This window comes from Alosa sapidissima, chromosome 9 (genome assembly GCF_018492685.1).
Source record: "Alosa sapidissima isolate fAloSap1 chromosome 9, fAloSap1.pri, whole genome shotgun sequence".
NCBI classification, from domain to species: Eukaryota; Metazoa; Chordata; class Actinopteri; order Clupeiformes; family Clupeidae; genus Alosa; species Alosa sapidissima.
In genome coordinates, this window is record NC_055965.1 from 19,549,509 (window position 1) to 19,574,497 (window position 24,989).

Consider the following 24,989-nt stretch of genomic DNA (forward strand, 5'->3'; position numbering starts at 1 on the left):
CATCCCTCTCCCTATGCTACAGACCTTTTATTTATTTTCTTATTTCATCACACGTCAAAACACACACACACACACACACACACACACACACATATCTGACTTTCTCAACTTTTGCACATCTCCATAGAACTTTTTATTTATTATTTTTGATTTCTCCTCCATCTACCCATGTCCTTGATTGCCTAGACTTTCTGCACAGCACACTGCTTGCTACAGTAAGCCTCCTCTACATACTTGCTGCACACTGCCCCCCCCCCCCCTACATACACAGCACATTGTCTTCAGGATCTTCTCCAACACACATCCTCTACATACTTACAGCACACTGCCCCCACCTACACACTACACACACAAACACACACACACAGTCACTGCTCCACTCCCCTCCCCGCCCACACACACATCTTCACTGTCATCACTCACATACATCATACATACAGTACTCTGCTTGAAATAGTAAGTCCCCTGCCCCCCCCTACGTACATACGTACACAGCACATTATTTCATCAGGAAGCTTCTCCAACACACATCCCCAACATACTGACAGCACACTGCCCACACATACACTACACACACACACACACACACACACACACACACAGTCACTGCTCCACTCCCCTCCCGCCCACACACACATCTTCACTGTCATCACTCACATACATCATACATACAGTACTCTGCTTGCAACAGTAAGTCCCTGCCCCCCCCCCCCTACATACACAGCACATTATTTCATCAGGAAGCTTCTCCAACACACATCCCCAACATACTTACAGCACACTGTCCCATCTCCCCTGTCATCCCCCCAACACACACACCAAGACCCCTGGCAGTTGGGTTAGCCCCTTGAGCCGTGGATCTGCCCAAGGTTTCTTCCTTGGTAAGGGAGTTTTTCCTTGCCCCTGTTGCTCTTGGGTGCTCCTTGTTGGTGCCCCCCCCCCCCCCCCCCCCCCCCCAATCCCAATCCTCCCCCACCTTTCTTATGCAGCCCTTGCCACTTAATCTCCCCCCCCCCCCCCCATTAATGCACAAATAGGCTGACACCAGACATAATTTCACTGCATTTCTTACTTCCAGTAACTATATGCATGTGACAATAAACTTCCTTGTATGTCTGAGAGAGAGAGAGAGAGAGAGAGAGAGAGAGAGAGAGAGAGAGAGAGAGAGAGAGAGGTACTGATGGAACACCAGTGCTGCTGCACTCAAATTGTCAGGCAACACTCACATCATATCAGCATGTACACACCCACCACCCCCATTACACACACCATCTCACTCCCTCTTCAGGCAACGCTCACATCAACTCACTCAGTATTTAAACACCTAACACACACCCCATCTCTCTCCTTCTTATCTTCATGTATCTATCATTCTGTCTCTCAGAGTGTACTCTAGGGTAGACAGAGTTGGTAACATTCTGGAACCAAGAGTTTTGGAAAATTCTGGAACTCCTCCACAGTGGTGTGTGGTTGAGGCTGCAGAGCTGCGATGGGGACCTTCAGCACTCCATGTGGGAGGAGGCTGTGTGTCTCTGTAGCAGAGAATAATGGAGAGAGAGAGAGAGGGAGAGAGAGAGAGAGAGAGAGAGATGGAGGGAGGGAGAGACAAAGATGGAGAGATGGAGAGGGGGGGTGGTTGAGAGGGAGAGGGGGAGTGATTGAGTAATGTAACTGCATGGAGTCTATGGGTATAGATACAAATGGCTGGCTGCACATTACATGGACTGGACACACACTCACAGGAGGCAACTTACAGCAGCTTTCCAGCCTCAGTTTCAGACCTCAACTGAGTCATGCATACAACAACGTCTATATGAAGAGGGGCACACTAAGGCTGCCACTAACCACTGGTTTTAAATTGATTAATCTATCGACTAACTTGACGATTAATCGATCCATTCGAAGAGATTAATTTCCCCCCAAAACTCCAACAATCTTATTTTAGTTCACTGAAATGTTGCGTCAATTAAAAATATAGAAGTTGATGAATTATCAGCGTCGGCCTCGTCAATTATGTCGACTGATCTGCTGCAGACATAGTATAGAAACCATACAGCAGACCACACACACACACACATACAAAAAATCAAACTGTGGCCTCCAAGGCCCCCCCAAAGGCAGTAGAGACGCTCTCCAAAAGGAACTGCTCTATTAAGTCCGTTTGTCTTATAACTGTCTTGCGGGGCTTCAGACTGTTTGGTATAACTCATCCATCAAGACTCTGCTACTGTGGAACTACACAGTGAAGGTTTGGGAGAAACTAGCTAGCCCGAGGGCACAAAAGTCTAACTCTATTTTTACTCCATTAATTATCAAAAAAATATCATTGAGTTTTAAATGCATATGTGTCAGTTTCAGCGAGAGAGAGGAGAGAAACGGGAAAGAAGGTTAGATTGCACTGGTGTCGTCACTTCTACTAAACACTGAATGGGTTGGGAGCTCTTGAAAACTTTCTTGGATGCTGGTTTGCTAGATCCTGCACCCATCCAAAATTGGTCTTGGGTTGTGCGTGGCCTTGCACTGCTGTCGTGAACACGCCAACTTTTGAGAAATTAGATAAATTTGGGAGTTGGATAAGTACCTTCCCTTCTCTGTGTGTGCAATAATCCATTCTGACACCGTTAGCCTAGCTTAGCATAATTCATTGAAAGTGGGCAATATTTATTCAGAGATTGACTTTTTTTTTTTTATATTATTTTTATAAGAAGCTTTGAAAATAAAATTCAATATTTAAGTGATGTGTGCACACATACACAACACACACACACATATATATATATATATATATATATATATATATATATATATATATATATATATATATATATACACACACACACACTCACTTGCGATAAGCACACCCAGAATACCACACACACACACACACACACACACACTCTTTCCTGGCCTGCTATTAAACTGGATTTCGTTGTTTTGTGAGGAGTTTTCCCTGGGGACCAGTTCTAGATTGCAAACTCACTGTTGGTGAGAGAGAATGAGCCAGAGAGAGGGGAGAGTTTTAATTGATGTTATTTCAGTACAGTTTAGTTTGTTTGCGAAACACCAGAGCATAGATTCGTCCTGTGTCTAAAGGCGTGATGGTCAGAAAACATGTTTTCCCATCTGTTCAGCATACTTAATTATGAACCTTCTGGGCTTCCATACATATTTCCATCCCCTAGTGGGTCCCAGGAAGTAAGAATCAGGATTTAATCTCTTTAATCATTACTCCACCCCCCAGCTGTCACTAAACCGTAGAGCCAAGATGGCGTCCTTTGAGTGTCAGTTTTCTGTTTTTGCTTCAGTTAGTTGCATTAGCGCCCATCAAGCGCCTGTTAGAGGATGTTGGATGTAACAAGTTATAGCATCCAAAGTGTCTCGGAGTGTATTGACCGATGAAGGGAATTAATGGGTTGTGATGGAGGAAGAGATAGCAGACCTGGAATGCCTGAAAATGCTAATCGGCCGAATATGGACCTCGGATTTTTCTTTTAACTCGTAACTAACATGGTTTGACCATATTTACTTTAAGGCGAGAGTTCTGGAGGTCTTTCTATGTAGTTAATATTGCTGGGTTCTGTAGTTAACATTGCTGGGTTGATTGCTGGGATCTGTAGTTAATATTGCTGAGATCTGTAAAAGCTTAACGTGGGTGTTTGATTATGCCATTTCTGGTAATTGTGCCTTTTCTGACCGCATTTGGTCTCTGTGTGTTTCCGTCAGTGACATTTTTCCGTCAGTGATATTTTTCCGTCAGTGATATTTTTCTTCTTGTTATTTTTGGATAGTTTATAAGATGACTGAGGAATACCATTACCATTAACAGCACTGTCGAACACTATCAATGCTGATGGCTTCGCAGCCGTGTATTTTCATTGGAATTGACTCAACAACTGCATTCAAAACCTTTGTTTACCTTATGTGTTTGTTGTACTGATTAAACGATTTGGTGAAGAGGTTAATGAGCCTGTTTAAGTTTACTTCCACTGCTGGTTACATCCCTCGAATACAAGAAGTGACAAAGCGTCCCCTGACCAATTCTCCATCTCCATTAAGAGTCGCTTTGGTGTCCGCAAGGCTAGAAGGCTGGAGCGACATGAGGAGAAATGAGCTGAATTTGTCATTTTGATCACTGAATGTGTACATTCGTAGAATCACGGACTGAGCCTTTAAGTGTTTTATGAAATCCCAGCCACTTCAAGTCTGCGGAGGACTGTATACCACTCCTCGAGGTCACTCCGGACCCCTCCGTGTGTTCTATTATTACCCATCAGCCCCACTCAAGAGAGGGAGAGCATCTCATAGCAGCATTTACATACTGACAGACAGACAGACAGACGGGCGAGCAGCGCAGAATAGTGGAGTAGGGGCCTGGTTATGTAACGGCTCGTCGCTGTGCGGCGATGCATCTCCTAGCGAGGTGGCCGTTCCTCCTCTTGCTGCTGCCTTGTGCTGCTGCTGTGTGCTGTGTGCTGTGTGCGTGGGTGTTTTGGGGTCCGGAGGGCAGCAGCAGCAGCAGTTCATTGGAGACGGTGGATTTAAATAGCTAGATTACACTTGCTTGGAGAAATGTGAAGGCACACACACACGCACAGACACACAACAGGGTAGGGATGAAACTGCTTTTAGATGGTCACCAAAAGAAGCCGGCTTTGTCACACACACGCACACACACGTGCACACACACACACACACACACACACACACACACACACACACACACACACACACACACACACACCATTACTCCCACTGCACATAAAGGCAACAAACCCAATATACACTGGTAGGATGTGTAGAGCTTGTTAGGGTGAGAGTAGAGAGTGGCACAAGTTATACATTTCCAAAAAAGGCAGCATACTCACTGGTCACCATGCCACCAAGTCCTAATGCTATGTCTGTGCATGCAAGATTATTAGAAATCTCCCAGAGGAAACCCATGCAAGCCTGGCAGTCCTTCAGTGAACAGAGAAGAGAGACGGATGAAAAGGTGGAGCTTTGGGGGAAATGGAGAAGACTTAAAACTACGCACTGCAAGAGAGTGGTTCTCCCATTATTTAGGCAAATATCCTCCAGTGCGAGAATGCAAAGCCTGCATCCTAGTTCAATTGTCGCTTACTATGGTTGTTTTAGTTACCGTTCAAAAGAGAATTGATATGAGACAGTGATTACACTTTTGTTTACCAGATCTACTTCAGAGGCGTCCCGATAAACAAAATTAATAACCATCCCACCAGCCAATCAGAAAAGAGTGTTTCATGTTCCCTGGGGATAACCTATGGTAGTAGGCTATGGCCCAAACCCATTGGTTTTTCTGCTAGGTTTTAAATTAATCATATTTACTGGAACTATATTATCTCTTTTATTTGAGGGCGGTGAATACTATTCCAAGACACTGTGAATACACATGCATGCATATTCTGCACACGTACAATAAACCCATTCAAGATGCCTCATCCAAAGTGTGGCCAACAAGTGTGTGTGTGTGCTGACGTGTGCTAATGAATGAGCTTAGTCTCGTCACTACACACACACGCGCGCGCACACACACACACACACGGCATCCCCACCCCCACCCGAGCCCTCTGCCTGCTGCGCTGGCCCTTGGCTAGCGTCGCTCCCTCCCTCTCTGTAGGCCACTTGCGTAAGTCCAGTGCATGGAGGGAGGACTGCCATGGCCACCCAGCGCAAGAAACAGGGTAAGGCTCTGTCCAAGAAGGGCCAGAGTGCCTTTCTGGGGACGGCGTGTGGGCACGGCAACATACGTAAGTGGTCGGCGTGGATACCGCACCGTGTGTGTGTGTGTGTGTGTGTGTGTTTGTTTGTTAGCGTTAGAGTTTGTGTAGTGTAGTGCTGTGGTTGGAGAAGAGTTGGTGAGTGTGTGTCGGGAGATTGGGCGTGGAGGGAGATGTCCGGCGTGCGCTTTTAATGACGTGGTTGGACATGTGCGAGCTACCTTCCCTCAGTGGCACCTCGGAATGATGGTCATTTGCGGAGGACATAGGTTCCGTTCGGGCAGTTTGTAGAAGTTAGCCCCCGGATCTCCAAAAAATGTCTGTTCAGCATTTATTGTCAGACACTTGCTATAATCTCTCTCCCCCCTCTGTCTCTCTCTCTGTGTGTTTGTGTGTGTTTGTCTTCTATCCCCAGTTGATGCTGATGAGATTAAGAGACTAGGGAAGAGGTTTAAGAAACTCGACCTGGATAACTCGGGCTCGTTGAGCGTGGAGGAGTTCATGTCCCTGCCCGAACTACAACAGAACCCCCTGGTCCAGCGAGTCATAGACATATTCGACACCGACGGCAACGGAGAAGTCGACTTTAAAGGTAAGAGGGCTGCTGGACCATCTCTTCTGCAACTACTACTCGGACTGATGTCGGAGACTGTGCCTATAAGGCTTATCTGATCACTGTAGATTAGTGATGTGGGGGGGTTGTTATTCACCATGGGCCCCATGTGGTTCTAGGTTGCCATACCAACCAAACAGGTGGTTGTAGGTTGTCATACCAACCAAACAGGTTGTTGTTGTTATCAAATGAATTGTGCAATGCATCCAGGATCTCTCAGTTGACATTATTCATGACGTTAGTTAATTAATGTTAGAGTTAGTTAACGTTTAGTTAACGTCATTCATGAAACGTTTACAAACCATTTTACCTCAGTATGAACAAGCGTGAGTGACATTGGGTGATGTGGTTCATGAGGATTATTACTGCATTTAATGTGTGTCTGTGTGTGTGTGTGTGTGGACTGGGATCACATACATCTTCTTGGCTGTGGCCATGTCCTTTCTACCTGTCGGTTGTGGTCTTCAGGGATATTTTTAAGAAAAAAATGATCAAGGCAAAGTCTATTTGATAATTTAAGGCCATGTCCAAGATCCTAGGCCCAAACATAGGTGGGTGAGCTTGGTACTCACCACACAAGCCACACGATAACTTTAGTCTATGTACGAGACACTGTGCTCATTGACTATTGCGAGATGTATACCAAGAAGGCACCGACAGTCTAGGAGGCACTGATAAAAGCTTGCTAATATGTTATGTTGTATTGGTTAGCGATGTTTTTTTCTCACATCCTCACGGTGTGTTCTGAGCTGGACTATAGAACTCTGTCTGGCCCTGGACAGCTGGTGGGACTGTGTGTGTGTGTGTGTGTGTGTGTGTGTGTCCCAGCCATGACCATATGCCATCAACATGAATTTGAAAAAGAGAAGATGCCAGAAGTATTAACATTATCATGAAACGTTTACAAGCCTTTTACATGTTTTGTGTTTTATAAGTTTATATCATTAGACCCATGTGGGCATTGCATTGTTTGAAGCCCATTGTTTTACACTGTTATCTTGGGTGCTGTAACTGGGCACATGCTTGCAGTGTGAATTATTAGCAGTGTTTTACAGCTGATTTCTTGAGTTTGTCTTTTATCTCTCTCAGCTAGTCTGTTGGCTGCTGTTGTGCCTGGGGACTGCTAGTGTATCAGGAAGCCTCTGATCATGCTCTTGACATGTTTTTAATGACTGATGGGTCCTGCCGTCCTGTCATTTTCTTTCTTGTTTGCTTTCTGTATTTCTTTCTTTCTGTATGACACTTTCTCTGACCTCTGTTCTCCTCTTCTCCAGAATTCATTGAGGGAGTCTCTCAGTTTAGTGTGAAAGGAGACAAGGAACAGAAACTACGCTGTAAGTGGAACAAGTGCAACGACACCCTTTTTGTGCAATGCCTGTGTACACTGCACACTGTCACTCTTTTCTGTCTTGTGGTATTTTTGTTTTTTAATTGTGTGTGTTCTCCTTTTTCTGCCCCCCCCCCCATCATCCCCACCTATACTTTTCTCCTCCTTTCTTATCTCACACTCTCTCTCTCTCTCTTTCTCTCACTGTCTGTTCTTTCTTTCTTTTATTCGTTCTCTCTCTCTTTCTCTATCTCTCACTCCCTCTCCCTGTGGACCAGTCGCCTTCCGGATCTACGACATGGACAAGGACGGCTACATATCCAACGGCGAGCTCTTCCAGGTGCTGAAGATGATGGTGGGCAACAACCTGAAGGACACGCAGCTGCAGCAGATCGTCGACAAGACAATCATCAACGCCGACAAGGATGGGGACGGCAGGATATCCTTCGAGGAGTTCTGTGCGGTGAGTAGGCCTACAGGCCAGGAAGAGGAGGACTAGAGGTAGCCTGCAAGGTCAAAACGTTCAGCAGCCAGCATGACAAAATGAAATACAAAAAAAAGGAAAATATTTGACAAGTGTGCAGACTTTTTAAGCATTTACTGACCGTTTTTTGTCCTGCAGCGGGCAGGTAGGGGGTAGGCGAACATTCGGAAAGCATAGCCACTATGGGCGGTTCTGAGACTATAAGACGACTACTTCAAGCTAGCATTCCATTGTCCCCCATTCATTTTGGCATCACTTTGACATCAAATAACGTTACACCTGAAGTGTTTATACTGTATGAACCTTTTCTATTTTCGGAGAAATACAACATTTTGTGACTGGCGTCATAACCTCGTAACTCATTTATGACTGAGTAATAAACGTTTTTTTCCAAAAACAATCCTAACATGGCGTAATGAGCACGCGATTTAGCGTCGCACAGGAGCAAAGTAACCTTATTCTCTAGATAAGAAACTCGAAGGCAGTCTGGGGGAAAGTCCACGAGTAAGATATTTAGGAAAGCATCGAGGGGGGAAAAAACAATTAAGTGATGTTTTGTTGGGTGTGCACTACGTCAGAACAAACCAACCAAAAGCTGAACTCGAACTTGCAGCACTCTGCACTATTTTCTTAGCACGGCTACCAGACAAGTTATTGTGTTTCAGTCCGTTGCTTAGCGTCACACGTTTCTCACTTGCCTGGACTGAGGATGCGCGAGAACCGAAGTCGACCAACAGGAAATGGGTTCAAATTGGTGTCGTCTCGTTCGAAGTCTACGGGATGGCTGTGTCCAAATCTTTTACTGTCAATGGATGTGCACAATGACCCCCCCCCCCCCCCCCCCCCTACACTGAGAAAGCGATCAGGCATGCTAATATCATAGTGGTCTTGATTTTTTTTGATGGAAGCGATTGATGTTTATCTCATCGTAGTGTTGATTTATTGGTGTTACTACTTTCATGGCAGTGTTGATTGGTTGATGGAAGTGATTGGTGTTAATATCATAGTGTTCACAGCGGGGTGGTGTTGACAATCCCTTTCAGGCCTTTTGTGCGTGGGTGGATAATTTTCTAAATGGCATTTTCACTGAAGAATGAGAGACTGATGAAATTAGATAATTTAATGGAAGTATCAGTGATACTGCTTTAGTTTAGGTCCAGGGGAAGGATAGATGGCATGTTCAAAGGAATGTGTTATAGCCAGAATTATGAACTGTACCTTTTTTTTTTTTGTTGTTGTTTCTACTATGCCCATTGTGGAGACTTCAATCTGATGTATGTTTTGTTTCTCCTGTTTCCCCATGACAGGTGGTGGGCGGACTAGACATTCACAAAAAGATGGTGGTTGACGTGTGATCTTCAATCCTCTGCCACTGTCGCTCTCTTTCTCTCTCGCTCTCTCGCTCTCTCTCTCTCTCGCTCTCTCTCTCTCTCTCTCTCTCTCTCTCTCTCTCTCTCTCTCTCTCTCTCTCTCTCTCGCTCTCTCTCTCTCTCTCTCTCTCTCTCTCTCTCTCTCTCGCTCTCTCGCTCTCTCTCTCTCTCGCTCTCTCTCTCGCTCTCTACGATGTTATGTTTTCCCTTTTTTTCTCGCGAATGGCGTTTGCCTTGTCTTCTCCACTGTCAAGAAAAATCTGCTAAAGGTGTCCGGCAAGAAAACAAAAAATTCAAGGATTTGATTTTTTTCCTTTGCCCCCCCCCCCCCCCCCCCCCCCCCCCCCCCCCCCCCATTCCTTTCCTTCCCCTCCAATGGAAAGTAATTCTGTGTGAAGTAAATTTTTTTTGTTTGCTTGTTTTTTTGTTTTCTTTTCTTTGCTATCTCTATCCTTTCGACTTCTCTGACTGCTCCCGTCCGCTTGTCTTGGTTAGGCCGGCTTATTTGCGATAACCTCACCCCTGGTTGTAGCACTTTACAGAAGACACACAAATGCAGAGCGGAGGAGGAGCATTTTCTATTGTCGAGCGAGCATTTCACTTTGAGGCAAAGGGAAAGGGGCGTTTAGTGTGTGTGTGTGTGTGTGTGTGTGTGTCAGTATGCACGTGTGTGTGTGTGTGTGTGTGTGTCAGTATGCACGTGTGTGTGTGTGTCAGTATGCACGTGTGTGTTTGTTTGTGCGTATGTATGTGTGTGGTTTTCTTTTTGTGTCCTTGTTTTTGAAGGGGTGGGGGATTTATCTAAAATATTTATTTTGGTCTGTTTTTTTTTATGCGAGGAAGATCTATCTACAGGGAATATATGGATATATATATATAGTAGTTAGGTGGGATGAGATCTATCGATGTACTTGATTTCAACACGACACAAACACAAAAGACAGCGCATGAAGTGCCAATCAGATTACACAAACTAGTTTAAGCGTGATCTTTTTTAACCTGCTGTTTTATCTCATATTTAATATACATAGGCTATTATATGAGAAGTGCTTCATCTGGATATTGATACAGCAATTTATATAGCAGCAGAGGTTTAAAACAGCACTGTTTCAGAGAGATTTTTGCTTGGGTCTTTAGATTGCTTTTCATGCTTCCTTCACTGAAGGTCAACAGACAAGTTTAAATTTTGAACATATTAAGCTTTAGATCACACACACATACTCTCTATCATTCACTCACTTACTCACACACTCACACACTCACACATGCAAACACAGACACAAGAAAAAAAAAAAAGAAATATCTTTATTTGTAATATGGGGATTGTATGCTATATTTATATTGTCAGGGAGTTCCATCGGCCCTCTTGCTTTCTGATGTTCTAGAGTAGAGAGAAAAGATTTAACTATTTAAATTTGTGCACATACAAATGTCTATGGTTTACCTTTTTGGAGACAGGTCTTTCTCTGTGTAATTGGTGATTCTTTTCTTTTTTTTCTTTTTTCTTTTTGTGAATGGTTTCCACTGATTTAAATATACAAGAAGGAATAGTGCCATCAGTTTCTGTTTGAACATCTTGGCGTATATTTACTTTCATTAGCTTTTTTGACACGATGTGATGTTGATTTGTGTTCCATTCTATTTGAAAACAGTTGCCTAGCTACTTATTGTCACAAGGAACCTTCACGGACACAACTTTAATATTTCGCGAATCAAACCAAAAATGGGCATCAAGAAAATCTGTAATTGTGTTTTCATGGTTTTCCGACTAGACTGCGGGACAGCTTTTGAACAGGTGATGTGGAGATAAGTAGGCTACAGACAAATATGTCAGGAAAACTATGGATTAGTACACCGGGAAGTGCTAATGTAACCGTGTGTGTTATGTTTAACAGGATATCACATGAACAGTGCAGGTCCAAAAGCCTTTCTTCACTCCTCTCTCTATACACAAAGTTAAATGCAACCTTTTACTGACTGCGACTTTCTGCTTCGACTGTTTTGAGAAACTGTAGGAAGAGGCGCGACTAAAACTTAATTGTCACACTTTGAATTTTTGGAGAAAAAAAGAAGTCGCTTTGTGAACTACTCTCTGGTTGTTTGTTGTTAACTGCTTGCCTGGACCCTCTGACGGACTGCGTGGGCATATATGATGGTGCAGGCCCAGTGTCACCCGGAGGTGCGCGCATTAAGCGCCCGCTCGTGCCAGTTGTCTCAGTTTTTTTCTCCTCTCCTTCCGAGTAGCTGCACGACGATGGCTCTTCTGTCTTTCCCTAGAGATCCGACGAGGTCTCATCCTGTGATTGCATGACATGGAGGGTGTCTCTTTTTCTATTCTGTTAATTTTCTGTATGCATGTAGATCCGATTTCGAAGAGCGCCTCTTGTTTACATATGAATCGTAATGTTAATATAATATGAATGACAATGACATATTGGTATGTGGATGTTGCCAAACCTCTTTTTGGTTAATGTTTTAAGTATGGAAACGATAAAAACGTAACTCCACTACGTATATTCACCATTCTTATAGTGATAACAATTATTATAACCTTTTGGATCAGCGTCACATGACGATAATTTAAACCAATCAGCAAAAGCTTCTCTCCCTGACAACTGCCAGATGCCGTTTAGAGGGGAAACATTTGTTTTCTTTAATGTTATTTTTTTTGTACAGAATATTTGTTACAAACACGTAGCCTACGAGTGCTCTCCCTATCTATTTCTTTTTCTTCTCTGTTTAAAGGGTCCGTCCTCCTAAGATAAAGCCCTCTACTTAGATAGGGGAAAATTGATTGCTGTAATTGTGTGTGTCTGTGGAGATGGTGACGGGATAAGGGCTTTTAAAAAAAAAAAAAAAAAAAAAAAAGATGAAAATGGTTTCAGTCTTGGTTTAGACCTTTTTTTGTTTTTCCTCTCATACGTGTTTGCATGCTGCGTCATATGCTGTGGGAACCACTGAAACTTCATACATGAAATTGAGAAATAAAATATTTGAAACTTGTTATCAGTCATTTGTTTTGTTTTTACACAATAAAAGTTCAGAACTACGTATAATCTTCACACACAATGACAAAAACACCTACAGTGAAGCCCCCGCTTCCTTATGATGGTTTCATAACTACCCTAAAGTGACCAGTAGGTGGCAATGCAACACAACACAAACTTTTTTTCTGCGACCGCTCTGGTGCAAAGAAGGCGTTTCTCCAATACGCACCAATGTGACCATTGTTTCAGATGATGGATACTTATACACGGTCACCTTTTACTTGTCATGAAAATATGATTGGTGGCCAATGTCAGGAGAATAATATTGGGTTTCTTCTAGGAAAATACACATAGACAGTCTGAAGTTTAGGCAGGTGTTACTTCACTCAGCCATTTTGGATAAATATCACAGCAGTGTGTGATTAGATTCAAGTGGGTTAATCGAAAATGTACACTACTAATAAAAGTAATTTTGGTGTCACTATACATCACCAATACACACAAGGTAGGTTACTTGAAGGAGCCTTTACACAATTTGACCTTGTGTATAGGGCAACTCCAATCTTGAACAATAGTTGGAATTTGGAACCAAGCCCTGTTTTGTCTACAGTCAGATGTTTAACCATTTGAATCTGTAGGCCCACATGCACAGGTGCAGTTTAGTTTACTATTACCCAGACAAGGAAGATGTCCGCAGGATTTAATTGGTTCATGTTTCAGTAGGCTTCTGGTACTCCTATTTTCCACAATAATAGACTATGAACAACTGGAAACAATTTACATTTATATTGCTCAATTGGCTGACACTTTTGCCCATAAGATGACAGTGAGAACAATCAGTGGTACAGTGCAAATAGGAGACAATACTACCTTGAATAAGAACAGTGGGTTGCAAAAGTATTCAGCCCCCTTGAAAATCACCATTTTCACATCTTAAAAAGATACTTCAACACATTTGTCCAATCAGTGTTATAATGTGAACATGCATACTAGTTATATGGCAATGCAAATGCCCTTTTTTGTCATGCCAATAAAGCACCATTGAATTGAATATATATATATATATATATATATATATATATATATATATATATATATTATTAACAAGATAAATTAACAAAATCAAACATAAATTAATTAAAAGCTGAAATATGTTATTTGCATAAATATTCAACCCCTAGTGCTTTTGAGTTCCAGATGACAAATTATTTACAAATAGTACAAAGGTACTTTATAAAATAGGGTACCTGGGTGAGGAACCGGAGATCACTGGGCCTGTGGGCCAGCATTATTGATTTGAATTTGATGCGGGTGGCAACAGGTAGCCAGTGGAGCATGTTTGAAGGCTGCTGCATGCTGGATCCTCTGCAATGGTTTCGCTGTACCGGCCAGGAGGTTAGAAGGGCGTTCTAGCAGTCAAAGCGTGAGATAACCATGGCCCGTACCACGAGTTGGGTAGCATATTGAGTTAGGTCATGCTAAATGCTAAAAGTTAGGTAATATTTTTTCTTATTTTGAATTGGGTATGACCAGGCAACCAAGACAGGGTCAGTGAAGGTGGTTGGTTATCGACAGGGGCGCTGCTAGAAAATTTGGGCCCTATGACAGACAATAATTTTTATTTAGTATTACTGGGGGGCTTTATATTATCCCACAAGGGGAAATTCATGTGGTCATTCATTGCACATCTTGTCACAACCTAAGATACCAGAGCCAGTTTGAATGCTGTGGGAAATGTCCCAGAAATCAGTCAAGCATTTATCACGTAGTAGGAGAAATGGTTCGCAGTAGGTTAGTTGAATTGACCAGGCAACCAAGACAGGGTCAGAGAAGGTGGTTGGTTATCGACAGGGGCGCTGCTAGAAAACTTGGGCCATATGGCAGACAGAGGCGGACAGAGTACACAGCTTCATTACTTGAGTAAAAGTACAGATACCCTTTGCTAAATTTTACTCAAGAACAAGTAAGTCAGATGTCTACTTAAGTAAAAGTACTGAAGTACTTGTTTTTAAGTACTTCAGTACTTTAAGTACTAGAAGTACTTGAGTACTTTCTAAATATTGCATTACTACTGCCACAGTGCTTACATTTATGTACAGAATCGTCCTACATGGAGTTATGAAAAATGTTAATGTTAATACCTTGGAGAATGTAAAAGAAATGGAAAGTAATCAAGTCATTTTCATCTTTTTACCATGTTGCCAGGGATGGGCAGTATTTCTAATACATGTATTTAAAATAGGCTACGTATTTCAAATACAAAATACTATTTTGTAATTGAAACACTTGAAGCTAAAACTATCATTAACTTGTTCAGAAAATTGAAATAGTCTGGCGAGGTGTGGCCACAGGTTGGCACATTCCCGGGATGGACCTGCTGCGTCTTCATCCATTGTTTCGTCCATGGTTTCATCTCTTATCTAAATCTGACCATGGCGGCCATTGGCGGAAAGCTGAAGGTGATTGCTGATAGGCTGTCCCAATCAGTGGCGCCTGCACAATCCAATCACGTTTGAGAGGGAAACAAGGGTACTCACGGTTATGGATAGAAATGTAGTGGAGTAAAGAGTACAATATTTGCCTCTCAAATGTACTTGAGTAAAGTCATGAGTACTCCCCAAAAATGATACTCGAGTAAAGTACAGATCCCTCAAAATTGTACTCAAGTACTGTACTCAAGTAAATGTACTCCGTTACTGTCCAGCTCTGATGACAGACAATAATTTTGCCCAGAAATCAGTCAAGCATTTATCACATGTGTGATTGCTGGTGTAGGAGAAATGGTCCACAGTAGGTTATTTGGAATGGCGTCCAATGGGCACGCAAGAGGAAGGCTCCATGTCAGGAGTATCCTTGCCTCACAATCCTAGAACATCACACACTCAGAATCATAAATGTAATCTATTCATTACAGATTGGCCTAAGAGAGAAAATAACCAGTAATCGATGATTGTGATGGATTTTTGAGATGCCGGGGGAGTCATTTGTTTCATACTCTTGAGACAACCTAGACCACCAGCATTGATGTGCGTGACTTAGTCAGGGTGTGTGGGGTACTAACAGCCTTATGGGACAGATACAGTGAGTTTATGTGTTTGACTGATTTTATTTTAAAAAGGCGTGATCGTGATGTATGTTGAAGTAAGATACTTGCCAAGTAGGACTTCGAATAAAATACTTTTTTTTTCTGTGTGTGTGAACAGGTGCGAGGAGTTAATATGATTATGGAGCACACATAATGTGCACTTATATTCATTAATTTGAAACATACACTACACTTGGGGCTAATGGGGGGGAATGTGTCTCCTTAAAAGTCAACAGAGCTTTCATGGTGTTCGAGGATTTGTTTTAAGTGTAAAATGTCACACTGGTCTGTAATATACTGCTCCCGAGATGGCAGTAAATGTTGTGTGTGTAGGCCGTCATATTGTATCCAGTCACTGAGAGGAGAGTGTGGAGCGTGAAAGCTTAGGTGAAATGTCCCTGGAGTTGGGCTGTTGCAGGTTCAGTCCATTCTACGCTCTATGGGGCACAATGAAATCGGCCAGTGGAGGGAACTGACCGGTTCCAGAATAAGAATGTTGCTAACAAAGCCCAGCTGTTCTAAAAAGGGCTTCCAGAACTCAAGCCAAACCAGATGCTGAAGGGAAAACCCAAAGACTAAACACAGCCCTGATGCTCATGAGAAAACCATCACCTACATAGTGCACATCTTTACCAGAATGAGAGGACATAAATCATTTTCATCACAGATCTACTAAATCTACGCCGAGAAATGGTTCGGTTCTTTAGAGAATGGTTCTTCAACTTGGCTCAGAGAGGTTCTTCTGTTAATAAACCATGGTTTTACAGAAAACTCTTTTGCATAGGCTGAAACTGTATGGCTAAGCCTACTGTGTTCTACACAAAAGGGGATTAGGTCACAGTAAAATATTTTGACATTCACAAAGAGAAAATGGCAGTGGCCTAAAATGTGTTAGCAGTCAGCCACCCGGTCTACACAACCACATCATTTTAGGACTGGTGTTGGCTTCACATCCCTGTAACATAAACACCAGGAAAGACGACAGACCTGACTGTAACGACAAGACTCAGGTGTTTCGCCGGCTGTTAGCAGATCGCCTTCTTCTTCACATCCCTGTAACATTAACACCAGGACAGACGAATTTAGCCTGACTGTAACGACAAGACTCAGGTGTTTCGCCGGCTGTTAGCAGATCGCCTTCTTCTTCACATCCCTGTAACATTTAAACACCAGAACAGACGAATTTAGCCTGACTGTAACGACAAGACTCAGGTGTTTCGCCGGCTGTTAGTAGATCGCCTTCTTCACAACTCACTGACAGACAGGTATAGGGCAGGTGGACAGGTGTGTGTGTGGGGGGGGTCTGTCCCACACGTAGCGCGGATAACACGAAGCCCCTATCAGCCATCATCGGGTTAACATGACAGAAAGAAGAGAGAACGAATTGTAGCCTACCAGCTATCAATATCCCCCAGGATGTTACATTACAAAGATATCAAGAGCACAATCTCATTCTCGACCTCTGGTCCCCAGAGGGCAGCGGTCTTTGGGTCTGAATGGGGCCGGCGCTTGGCGCGTTGCCCGGTCTGGGTCGCGTCGTATCGGTGTCCCCTGTAATTGGGAGGTGGTTGATGGTGGGTGGTTGATGTCTGGGGCGAAGAAGCAAAGTCAAGTTTAAGGTTTTCGGCGGGGTGGGAGTGGGGTCACCGAGAACAGGCAAGACAAGGGGTCATCCAAAGTTCAGCCAAACTCTCAGGTGACCAAGTAGGGTCGGCCTTGATAGTTATCAACAGACTCTGGCACGATTTCCGAGTCACATGTAGGCTGTGTGTGTGTGAATGAGTGTGTGCAGGGCGTAACACAAAACCATGTCCACACATTCCGTTTGCACACAAGGTGTCATCTTCAGGCCACGAGACCCCTGTTCGAACAATGTTGTGTTGTCACATACCACGTTATCAAATGAGGAGACAGTTGTAGCCTGTGGGGTTTCTACGCATATTGTGTTGTCCATCTACTGTTGTTATGGTCACATACCACCCGTCAGCCCACACATTCAGACCGTGACATGAGCGAATATCTTTGCAGACGTGATAAGGAGCGTGTTTTTTTTTTTGTCTCGGTGCTTGGTTAGCCGGTTGAAGAGGAAGGCACAGTGAAATAGCAGCTCATGGCCACTGGTTCACAGCTATGCAGGTGCTGGCTACGGTTACACAGCAGTGTGGCGGAGGCGGAGGACTCGCCTTTCAGGTGCGCTCAGGTGCGACACGCTGGGGCAGGCAGTTATCTGCCCAAATCAGACAGGTGTCAGTGGCATGACAACGACGGGTGGTGGGGTGTAGGGTTAGTGACGGAGGGGTGTGTGTGTGTGTAGGGCTAGTGACGGAAGTAGACGGTGTAATGGCAGCCACACATCCCAGCACAAACATACACGCATACATACACACACACAGAGCTTTTCTGGGTGCTTAATGTGAGTACTTTGGGGGAGTACTTTTAATTCATATCTCATTATATGAGATATACTGAGAGAACAGTGACCATTTGACACTAATGTTTTTTTTTTTTCAAACATCTGTGTTATTGGAGTTCAAAAACCCAGGAGTTACCATAGATACCACATATTCAAATAATGTGCCATAGACTGAAATACAACATGCCAGTGGCTAATTTTAGACACATTAGCTCATAACAGTTGAGATATCTATGGCCTACTTGAAAGCAATGATCATTTCTTAGTTCCTCTACTGCATGCTGACCACAAACAAGACAACCAAGAACGTCTTGAAGTCCATCAGATGACTACACAAACATCCTGGACAGAAAATCATATCAATAAATATAAAATGTTAAGTTTTAATCATTTTGCATTACGATTTCTAACATAGCACATATTATCCATAATACTTTTCCTTCAACTTTTGAAATTTGTCCATTCATATTATCTTTCATATTATCATATTATCTCTTGTGATATGAAAAAAAAAAGGATTTTGAGTACTCAGAGTCTCAGGTACCCAAAATTGATTTCATACTATAATTGCCTGCATATTTTTATACCGGTACTCACATTTATTTTTATGCACACATTTTCATTTGTACTATTTTGTATTTATCCCTCTATCTCTATGTGTGTGTGTGTGTGTGCATAACTATGATGTCAGATTTCAACTGTAGGCTATTTTATTACTTTCTTCACCTGGCCAGTGACTGCAGGGGGAATTTAGCTAGAAACTCAATCTGGTACAAGGTATCTCTTCTCCTTATGTGAATAATGCACTTTGGACATGGTACCTGTATAAGGCCTGATGTATTTTTGGTAAGTAAATGTTAAAACTGCTACAACAAAATTCCCTGATATTCCCTGACTTTGCCACAATGTCTGGAATAGACTTGATAAAAATTCCATGATATTCCAGAAATTCCATGACCCATGGGAACCCGGTCATCTTTTATTCGCTTCAAGCTTAATTTTTTTAACTTTTGCCAAGTTTCTTACAGAAAATTCTGGAGAAGTCGTACCTGGTACACTAGATGTCAGTCTTGCATCTCATTTGCAAATCCACCAGACTGACGAGGCAACTGACAAGAAAACGCTCAACAAAATGTGAAAACGCTCAACAAAAACTTTAAAAGCCCAGGTGGTATGGTTCATGGCATTTATTCAAACACAAAACATTTTTTAAAATCCCCATTATAATATTCCCATTCAATAAATAAACTATTTTGAAAGAGGCCAACTCACTTATTTATAGTCAGGCAAAAAAAAACATTGATAGAGAACATAACAGACATAAATAATGAAGACAGACCACGACAGCCATCCAATAAACAGGTTTCTCATGAAAGACAAAGACAGTAGATCTCCTCAATGTAACAAACGATGTAAATCAAGAAATGTGAAATGACAGAATTATGAACATCTAAAATGTCGCATTCCTGCCTAAGGTTTTAAAAAACATATAAACTTTCATAACTTCATAAATGTTACCCCGTCCATAATAGGTATTAATAATAATATATCATAAACTTCTAACCAATCAATTTCAACCTTTCTTGTGGGAGAGCATGCCTTTAAAGACTATGAAATCTGATCAAGCCAGCGATGTAATTTAGTGCAATGTTCGCTAATCTCATTCAAGATTCCAATACAATATAATGTAAGGCCAATGTAAAGCAACTTAACCTCACGTATCCTATCAAATTGTTGAGAGAAACTTTTTTTAGAACCTGATCTGTTTTTTAGAACCGGATCCAGACCTTAGCACGGGGCTCTGAGGTTCTGCTTTTTGTTCTGCGTGGCGAGCATTCGGAGCCGTCTCCTCTCGAGCGCCTCCTGCTTCTTGCGCTCGATCTCGGCCTCGGAACACCGCGGGTTAGCGGGGTAGGAGACGGGAGCTGTGGAGAAAGGAGACACATACACCACACACACACACGTACACACACATACACACCACACACATACACGCCACACACGCACGAACACACACGCACACACCACACACACATACCACACACACACACCACACACACATACACCACACATACCACACACACGCACACCACACATACACACCACACACACACACCACACACACACATACCACACACACGCACACCACACACACACACACAGTCAATCAGCCCAAGAGACACTTTGGTTTAACATCTGAAAAACATCCTGATTTTTAAGAGATCTTGGATCGGATTGTGAGTAAAGTGTGCAAAGCTAAGCAACTTAAATATATATTTTTAAAATATATTAACAGGTAACAGAATCAGGTTCACAAGGTTCACCTTTTCTAGGAAACCATCAACAAAATTGTGAGAGAGAGTGTGAGAGAAAGAGAGAGAGAGAGAGAGAGAGAAACAAGTTATATTCTTTTCTTTGGTCCAACCGTACCTTGTGTGGTCCCTGTGAAACAGCTGGCGCTGGTGCTGCTATTTTTTGGCAGCCTCTTGAAAGTATACTGGTTACTACTGCTGCTACTGCCGCCACCCATTCTCACAGCCGATTGGTTGGAGCCCGCCATGGCTCCTCCTTTACCTCCCAGCTGATTGGCTGTAGTGGTGTGGTGGGAGGAGCCTTCAAAGGAAGTGGTCTCTTTACTGTACGTGAGCCTTTGAGGTTCCACACTGGTGGTAGTACCTGGTGGTCTCATCATAGAGTTCCTTTGGCCAACACTACCGAATGTGGATTGGCCACTCTGAGTATTAGAAATTACACTTCCCATGTGATTGGCTGTGGTGGTGTGGTGGGAGGAGCCTCCAAATGAAGTGGTCTCTTTACTGTACGTGAGCCTTTGAGGTTTCACACTGGTGGTAGTACCTGGTGGTCTCATCATAGAGTTCCTTTGGCCAACACTACCGAATGTGGATTGGCCACTCTGAGTATTAGAACTTACACCTCCCATGTGATTGGCTGTGGTGGTGTGGTGGGAGGAGCCTCCAAAGGAAGTGGCTCCTGCGCCAGCAGAAGCACTGGGTGGCCTCATGACGTTCGTTTGGTACTGAGCACTGGAACTCCCACCGACTACAGCCGCAGTACTTTGGTTCATCGAAGGCACACTCTTACCTGATGCCTTATTTCCCAATGTACTATACACGGTTTTGCTCGGTGGAATAGGCTGGGCAAAAGTAGTGGGCGGTCTACTCTGATAGGGAGCTTTAAGCCCTGTGCATCCCACTGTGATCCCAGATGGAGGGGTGGCCTGACTTTGTGTCCGATTCAGCATCTGACCGTCGGCGAACGCTTGTTGTTCCACCGCTGGAATGGCACACTCCACGTCATCGCACGCTTCGCAGAGCAAATCATCGTCGTCCACGTCGTCGTCCCACCCAGCATCCGAGGCAAAGAAAATATCGAGGTCGTCGTCCGGGATATCTGCCTCACCGTCGAGCACGCCACCTGTGGGTTTCTCCTCAACTGTGGCTGCAGCAGTCACCTGTTGCTTCGCCCATGTGGGTCCTTGTAATGGCTTTGACTGAGCACCAGTGGCTGGTGTAGGTCTCTGTTGTGCTGGGCATAGCTGAGCTCCACTGGCGTCAGCCTTGGTCTTCACGAGGGGCCGGGTCACGGCTGCAGGTGCTGCAGACGCTGTTTTGCTGTTGGTTTTGTTTGGGAGGTCCGAGGGAGCGCGTGGCAGAGACGCAACAGGCCCAGTGCTTCGTAAGCCGTTCCTGTTGTTGCTAGGCAACCCTGCGGCAACAGACGACGTTCTGACTTGGCGACTGGCGTCCACTCCCGGTGGTGTAAGTGTCTGCCCACTTTTGTGCATCGCGGTCGGAACTTGAGATAAACTAGAACCTCTACTGCTACTGCTGCCTCCATACTGACGGTTCTGGTTCGGAACATTTGTGGGGCCCGTGGCGCCAGTCAGAACCCTCTGCTGCGCCGCGACGGGCTTTTGTGTGGAACAGTGTTTGGGCGGAGCAAAGCGTTCCGGGTGCTGGGTCATATCCATCACCATGGAGTCGTCAAGCAGACCGTCGTCCTCCCAGTCGTCGTCAAATCCAACATCCACGCGGCCAGTAGTAGAGACCTGCGTCGCGTCGGTGGAGACCATCGGCGCGTGGCTGCGTATCCTCACGTCCGAGTTTCCTGCGGCCGGGGTGTTTCTGGGGCACTGCGAGGTGGACACGGCGGCGGGCTTCACGTGTTGAGAGACGCCGGACAGAGGCTGGCTGAGGCCGTTCTCGATGCTCACCGTGGGCCCGTCAAAAAGCTCGTTAAACAGCGCGTCGTCGTCGTCCTCCTCCTCCTCCATGTCCTGATCGATAGACAGGACCCTGACGGCCCCGAACGGTGAGGGGTCGGAAGGAGCCTGGTTTTCGTCGGCAAAAAGATCGAGGTCTTCGACGTCCAGGTCTGCGGGCTTAGTGGGACTCTGGTTCTGGGCAGGCCTCTCACGTCCGATCAGCTGGAAGTCAAACTGCTTGGCCAGTTCCTTCAGATGGTCATGGGTGTCCTTCCTGTGGGACAGAACGTTGAGACATGATGAAACTAACGCAGGTTTGAGCTGGCCAAATTAAAGGTTCATAGGAGGCCAGTCCGTGTGTCATTTCCCTGTCTGACCCCATCTCATCTCTCTCTCCCACGTGCTTCCTGTCACCCCCTTCACTGTCCTATTGAATTAAAGGCAGAATAAAATACAATATATAGACCCTTTCAAAAAGGTAAACAAAAACAATGCTTGAACGTTCTATTTGGGCCCCAATCTACTTCCTCTGCATTAAGATAACATATGGAATGTTAAAACGGAAGTCTTGTGGGGCCAACTATGATGCTGATAATGGAACTCTCTTGAAAGGGTCCATAGCAGAATACAACAGACATGCACAGCCTATAATTCTTCTCCAGTGCACTTTTTTGTCATCCATCAGATTGTTCCTAGCTGTCCACTCAGTGTGAGCAAAAACATTTATGTTGCACTCCGTTTCATCTATCCAGGTGTGCTTCATGTGTTGTAATACTGATGCAAAATGGCCATGGCCATGGTAATGATGCTGTTTGGAGCTTACATCTGCTCCATTTTCATTTATAATAATGATGGCTGTGGTACAACAATGCCTTTTGAGAACCATGTCCCTGTCAAACTCCAGTGTGCTCTAAGAGTCATCATATATCCCAGGACAATCAGTGATGAAAGTAGACGGGCATGCTTCCCTTTTGATTACCTTTCGAAATCAATTCAATGATTTCCCCTTTTGAAGAGTAAAATAACCAGAACACTCACTTGATGGCTTTTGTCTTTGTCCTTGGTTGAGACAGCTCGGGAGTGCAAGGGATGCCATTGACTCCAATCCACTGGAGCTCAGACTCTGCTGAATCCACTGGTCTCGAGTTCTGGAACAAAGACCACAGTTAAGACAGTTAAGGATATCTATACCACGGAAATGTATACTGCGAGAGCATTGTGAATATACAGTATGTGTAGCCTACTACCTTAGGAGCTATCCGACTGACAAGATCAGTTACGTCTGTTTTTCCGACGTAAGCGTCTTTTCTCCGTCCTCTCCCCTTATACATTCCTCCATCTAGATTGTTATTCATTTGCAGACAAATTAAGTAAACATCTGTCAGAGGGGGTAAAATATAATTTCAAATCAATATCTCCATGTTACGGTGTTATTGTCAAACTTACCTTTCCGGATGGGGGACGGTGAACTCTGATCCCAGATGATATCGTGTTGATTTTCGGAGTCATTGCAAGGTGATTCCTTACTGATCAAACGGCCAAATTTGCTTCTTACAGGGCGGGTAGGTGTCTTGAACTCTGTTTTGATCACAAAGGACGCAGTGTTACTTAAATTATGATGTTTTGATAGGCTGACAATTAACTCGATAGCTATGTATGTAGCTAGCTTAACGTTAGCCCACCATCCCTACACAACGTATATAACGTTACCCAACAGCAAACAAGCAATCGTAGTTGCTGTCGTGGCTAACGTAATTAACTCATACACTAAATTGCATTTACTCTATTGAATAGTATTACCTGGTTGTGTAATATCTGAGGTGTCCACCGTGCGTGGTGGCTGTGATGGTGGTTTTGGGCTTCGCTTCAGTCTGTTTATTTTCGATTTGCGCAGTTCAAGTTTGTGTAAATCGCTTTCAACTCCTTCCTCCCTGGTTTTGTCGGTACATGTCCTACGGTAGGGCATATTTACCTGCAGTTAGTCACACATTATGCAGAACTAACTGCGGTATTCTGAACTTAAAATCAGTCGCAACGACATAACATTCCGCAATCATTATTTGGCAAGATTCAAGAATTCCGCCAAGAATTTCCCATAGGTCATTGCGAGGTCTTTTGACAACTCATCTTTCGCAGCATCAAAATTGCGCAACTGAGACGCATTTGTAATGTAGCGAAATGCGCACCGCTGTTAATTTAACCCTTTCGTGCCCGTGCCGAACATTCCATTTTTGGTGCTGGATGACCTCCTTACACAAAAAACCTTATTTCTTGAGTATGATACATACCATCAATGGGATATACATACCATTGTAATCAGAAGGGTCAGTTCTATCAAATGATGTAAAATACATATGGTAATGTTGATATAGTAATGAACAGTCTTTGAAAATCCTCTCCAAATGTATACCGAAATTCGTTAAAATTGAATTTCATTCGCATAAAAATGAATTTTCATCATATTTCTATACGAGATAGAGAAAAATATAGAGTGTATGACATGATCAGCAAGTTGTGGGCTATTTAACAAAAAAGACTGAATTGGAATACCATTAACCTTTCAAAAGTTATGATAAATTAAGTGATAAGTGTATAAAAATGCAGGAAACGGGATTTAGAATGTTGACAGAATTCGCATTCTCTTTCTCACCAAAAACATAAAAGTATGCATAAAAACTAATAATGAAGTCAGACACAATGGTTTAGATGTATTTGGTCCATAAGAATAAACCATTTATTTGTATATAAGC

At 43.6% G+C, this 24,989-nt stretch overlaps 2 protein-coding genes across 2 annotated transcripts in view; one reads left to right on the top strand and one right to left on the bottom strand.

The window, feature by feature from the left end:
• Nucleotides 1–12,533, top strand: part of ppp3r1b (protein phosphatase 3 (formerly 2B), regulatory s1ubunit B, alpha isoform, b) — a 25,672-nt gene extending 13,139 nt beyond the window's left edge. Inside the window, exons 3-6 of the mRNA XM_042102639.1 lie at nt 6,151–6,327; nt 7,623–7,682; nt 7,954–8,138; nt 9,467–12,533. Of these exons, the coding sequence (XP_041958573.1) occupies nt 6,151–6,327; nt 7,623–7,682; nt 7,954–8,138; nt 9,467–9,514 (470 nt within the window). The 3' untranslated portion in view covers nt 9,515–12,533. The remainder of the gene's footprint in view (nt 1–6,150; nt 6,328–7,622; nt 7,683–7,953; nt 8,139–9,466) is intronic.
• Nucleotides 12,534–19,186: 6,653 nt separating this feature from the next.
• Nucleotides 19,187–24,366, bottom strand: etaa1a (ETAA1 activator of ATR kinase a). Its single transcript, XM_042102595.1, has 6 exons — nt 24,040–24,366; nt 23,686–23,817; nt 23,487–23,578; nt 23,278–23,387; nt 20,445–22,513; nt 19,187–19,939 (listed from the first exon to the last, which is right to left on the bottom strand). Exons 1-6 carry the CDS (start codon nt 24,203–24,205, stop codon nt 19,803–19,805), a joined length of 2,706 nt encoding a protein of 901 aa, XP_041958529.1. The 5' UTR covers nt 24,206–24,366; the 3' UTR covers nt 19,187–19,802.
• Nucleotides 24,367–24,989: the final 623 nt, after the last annotated feature.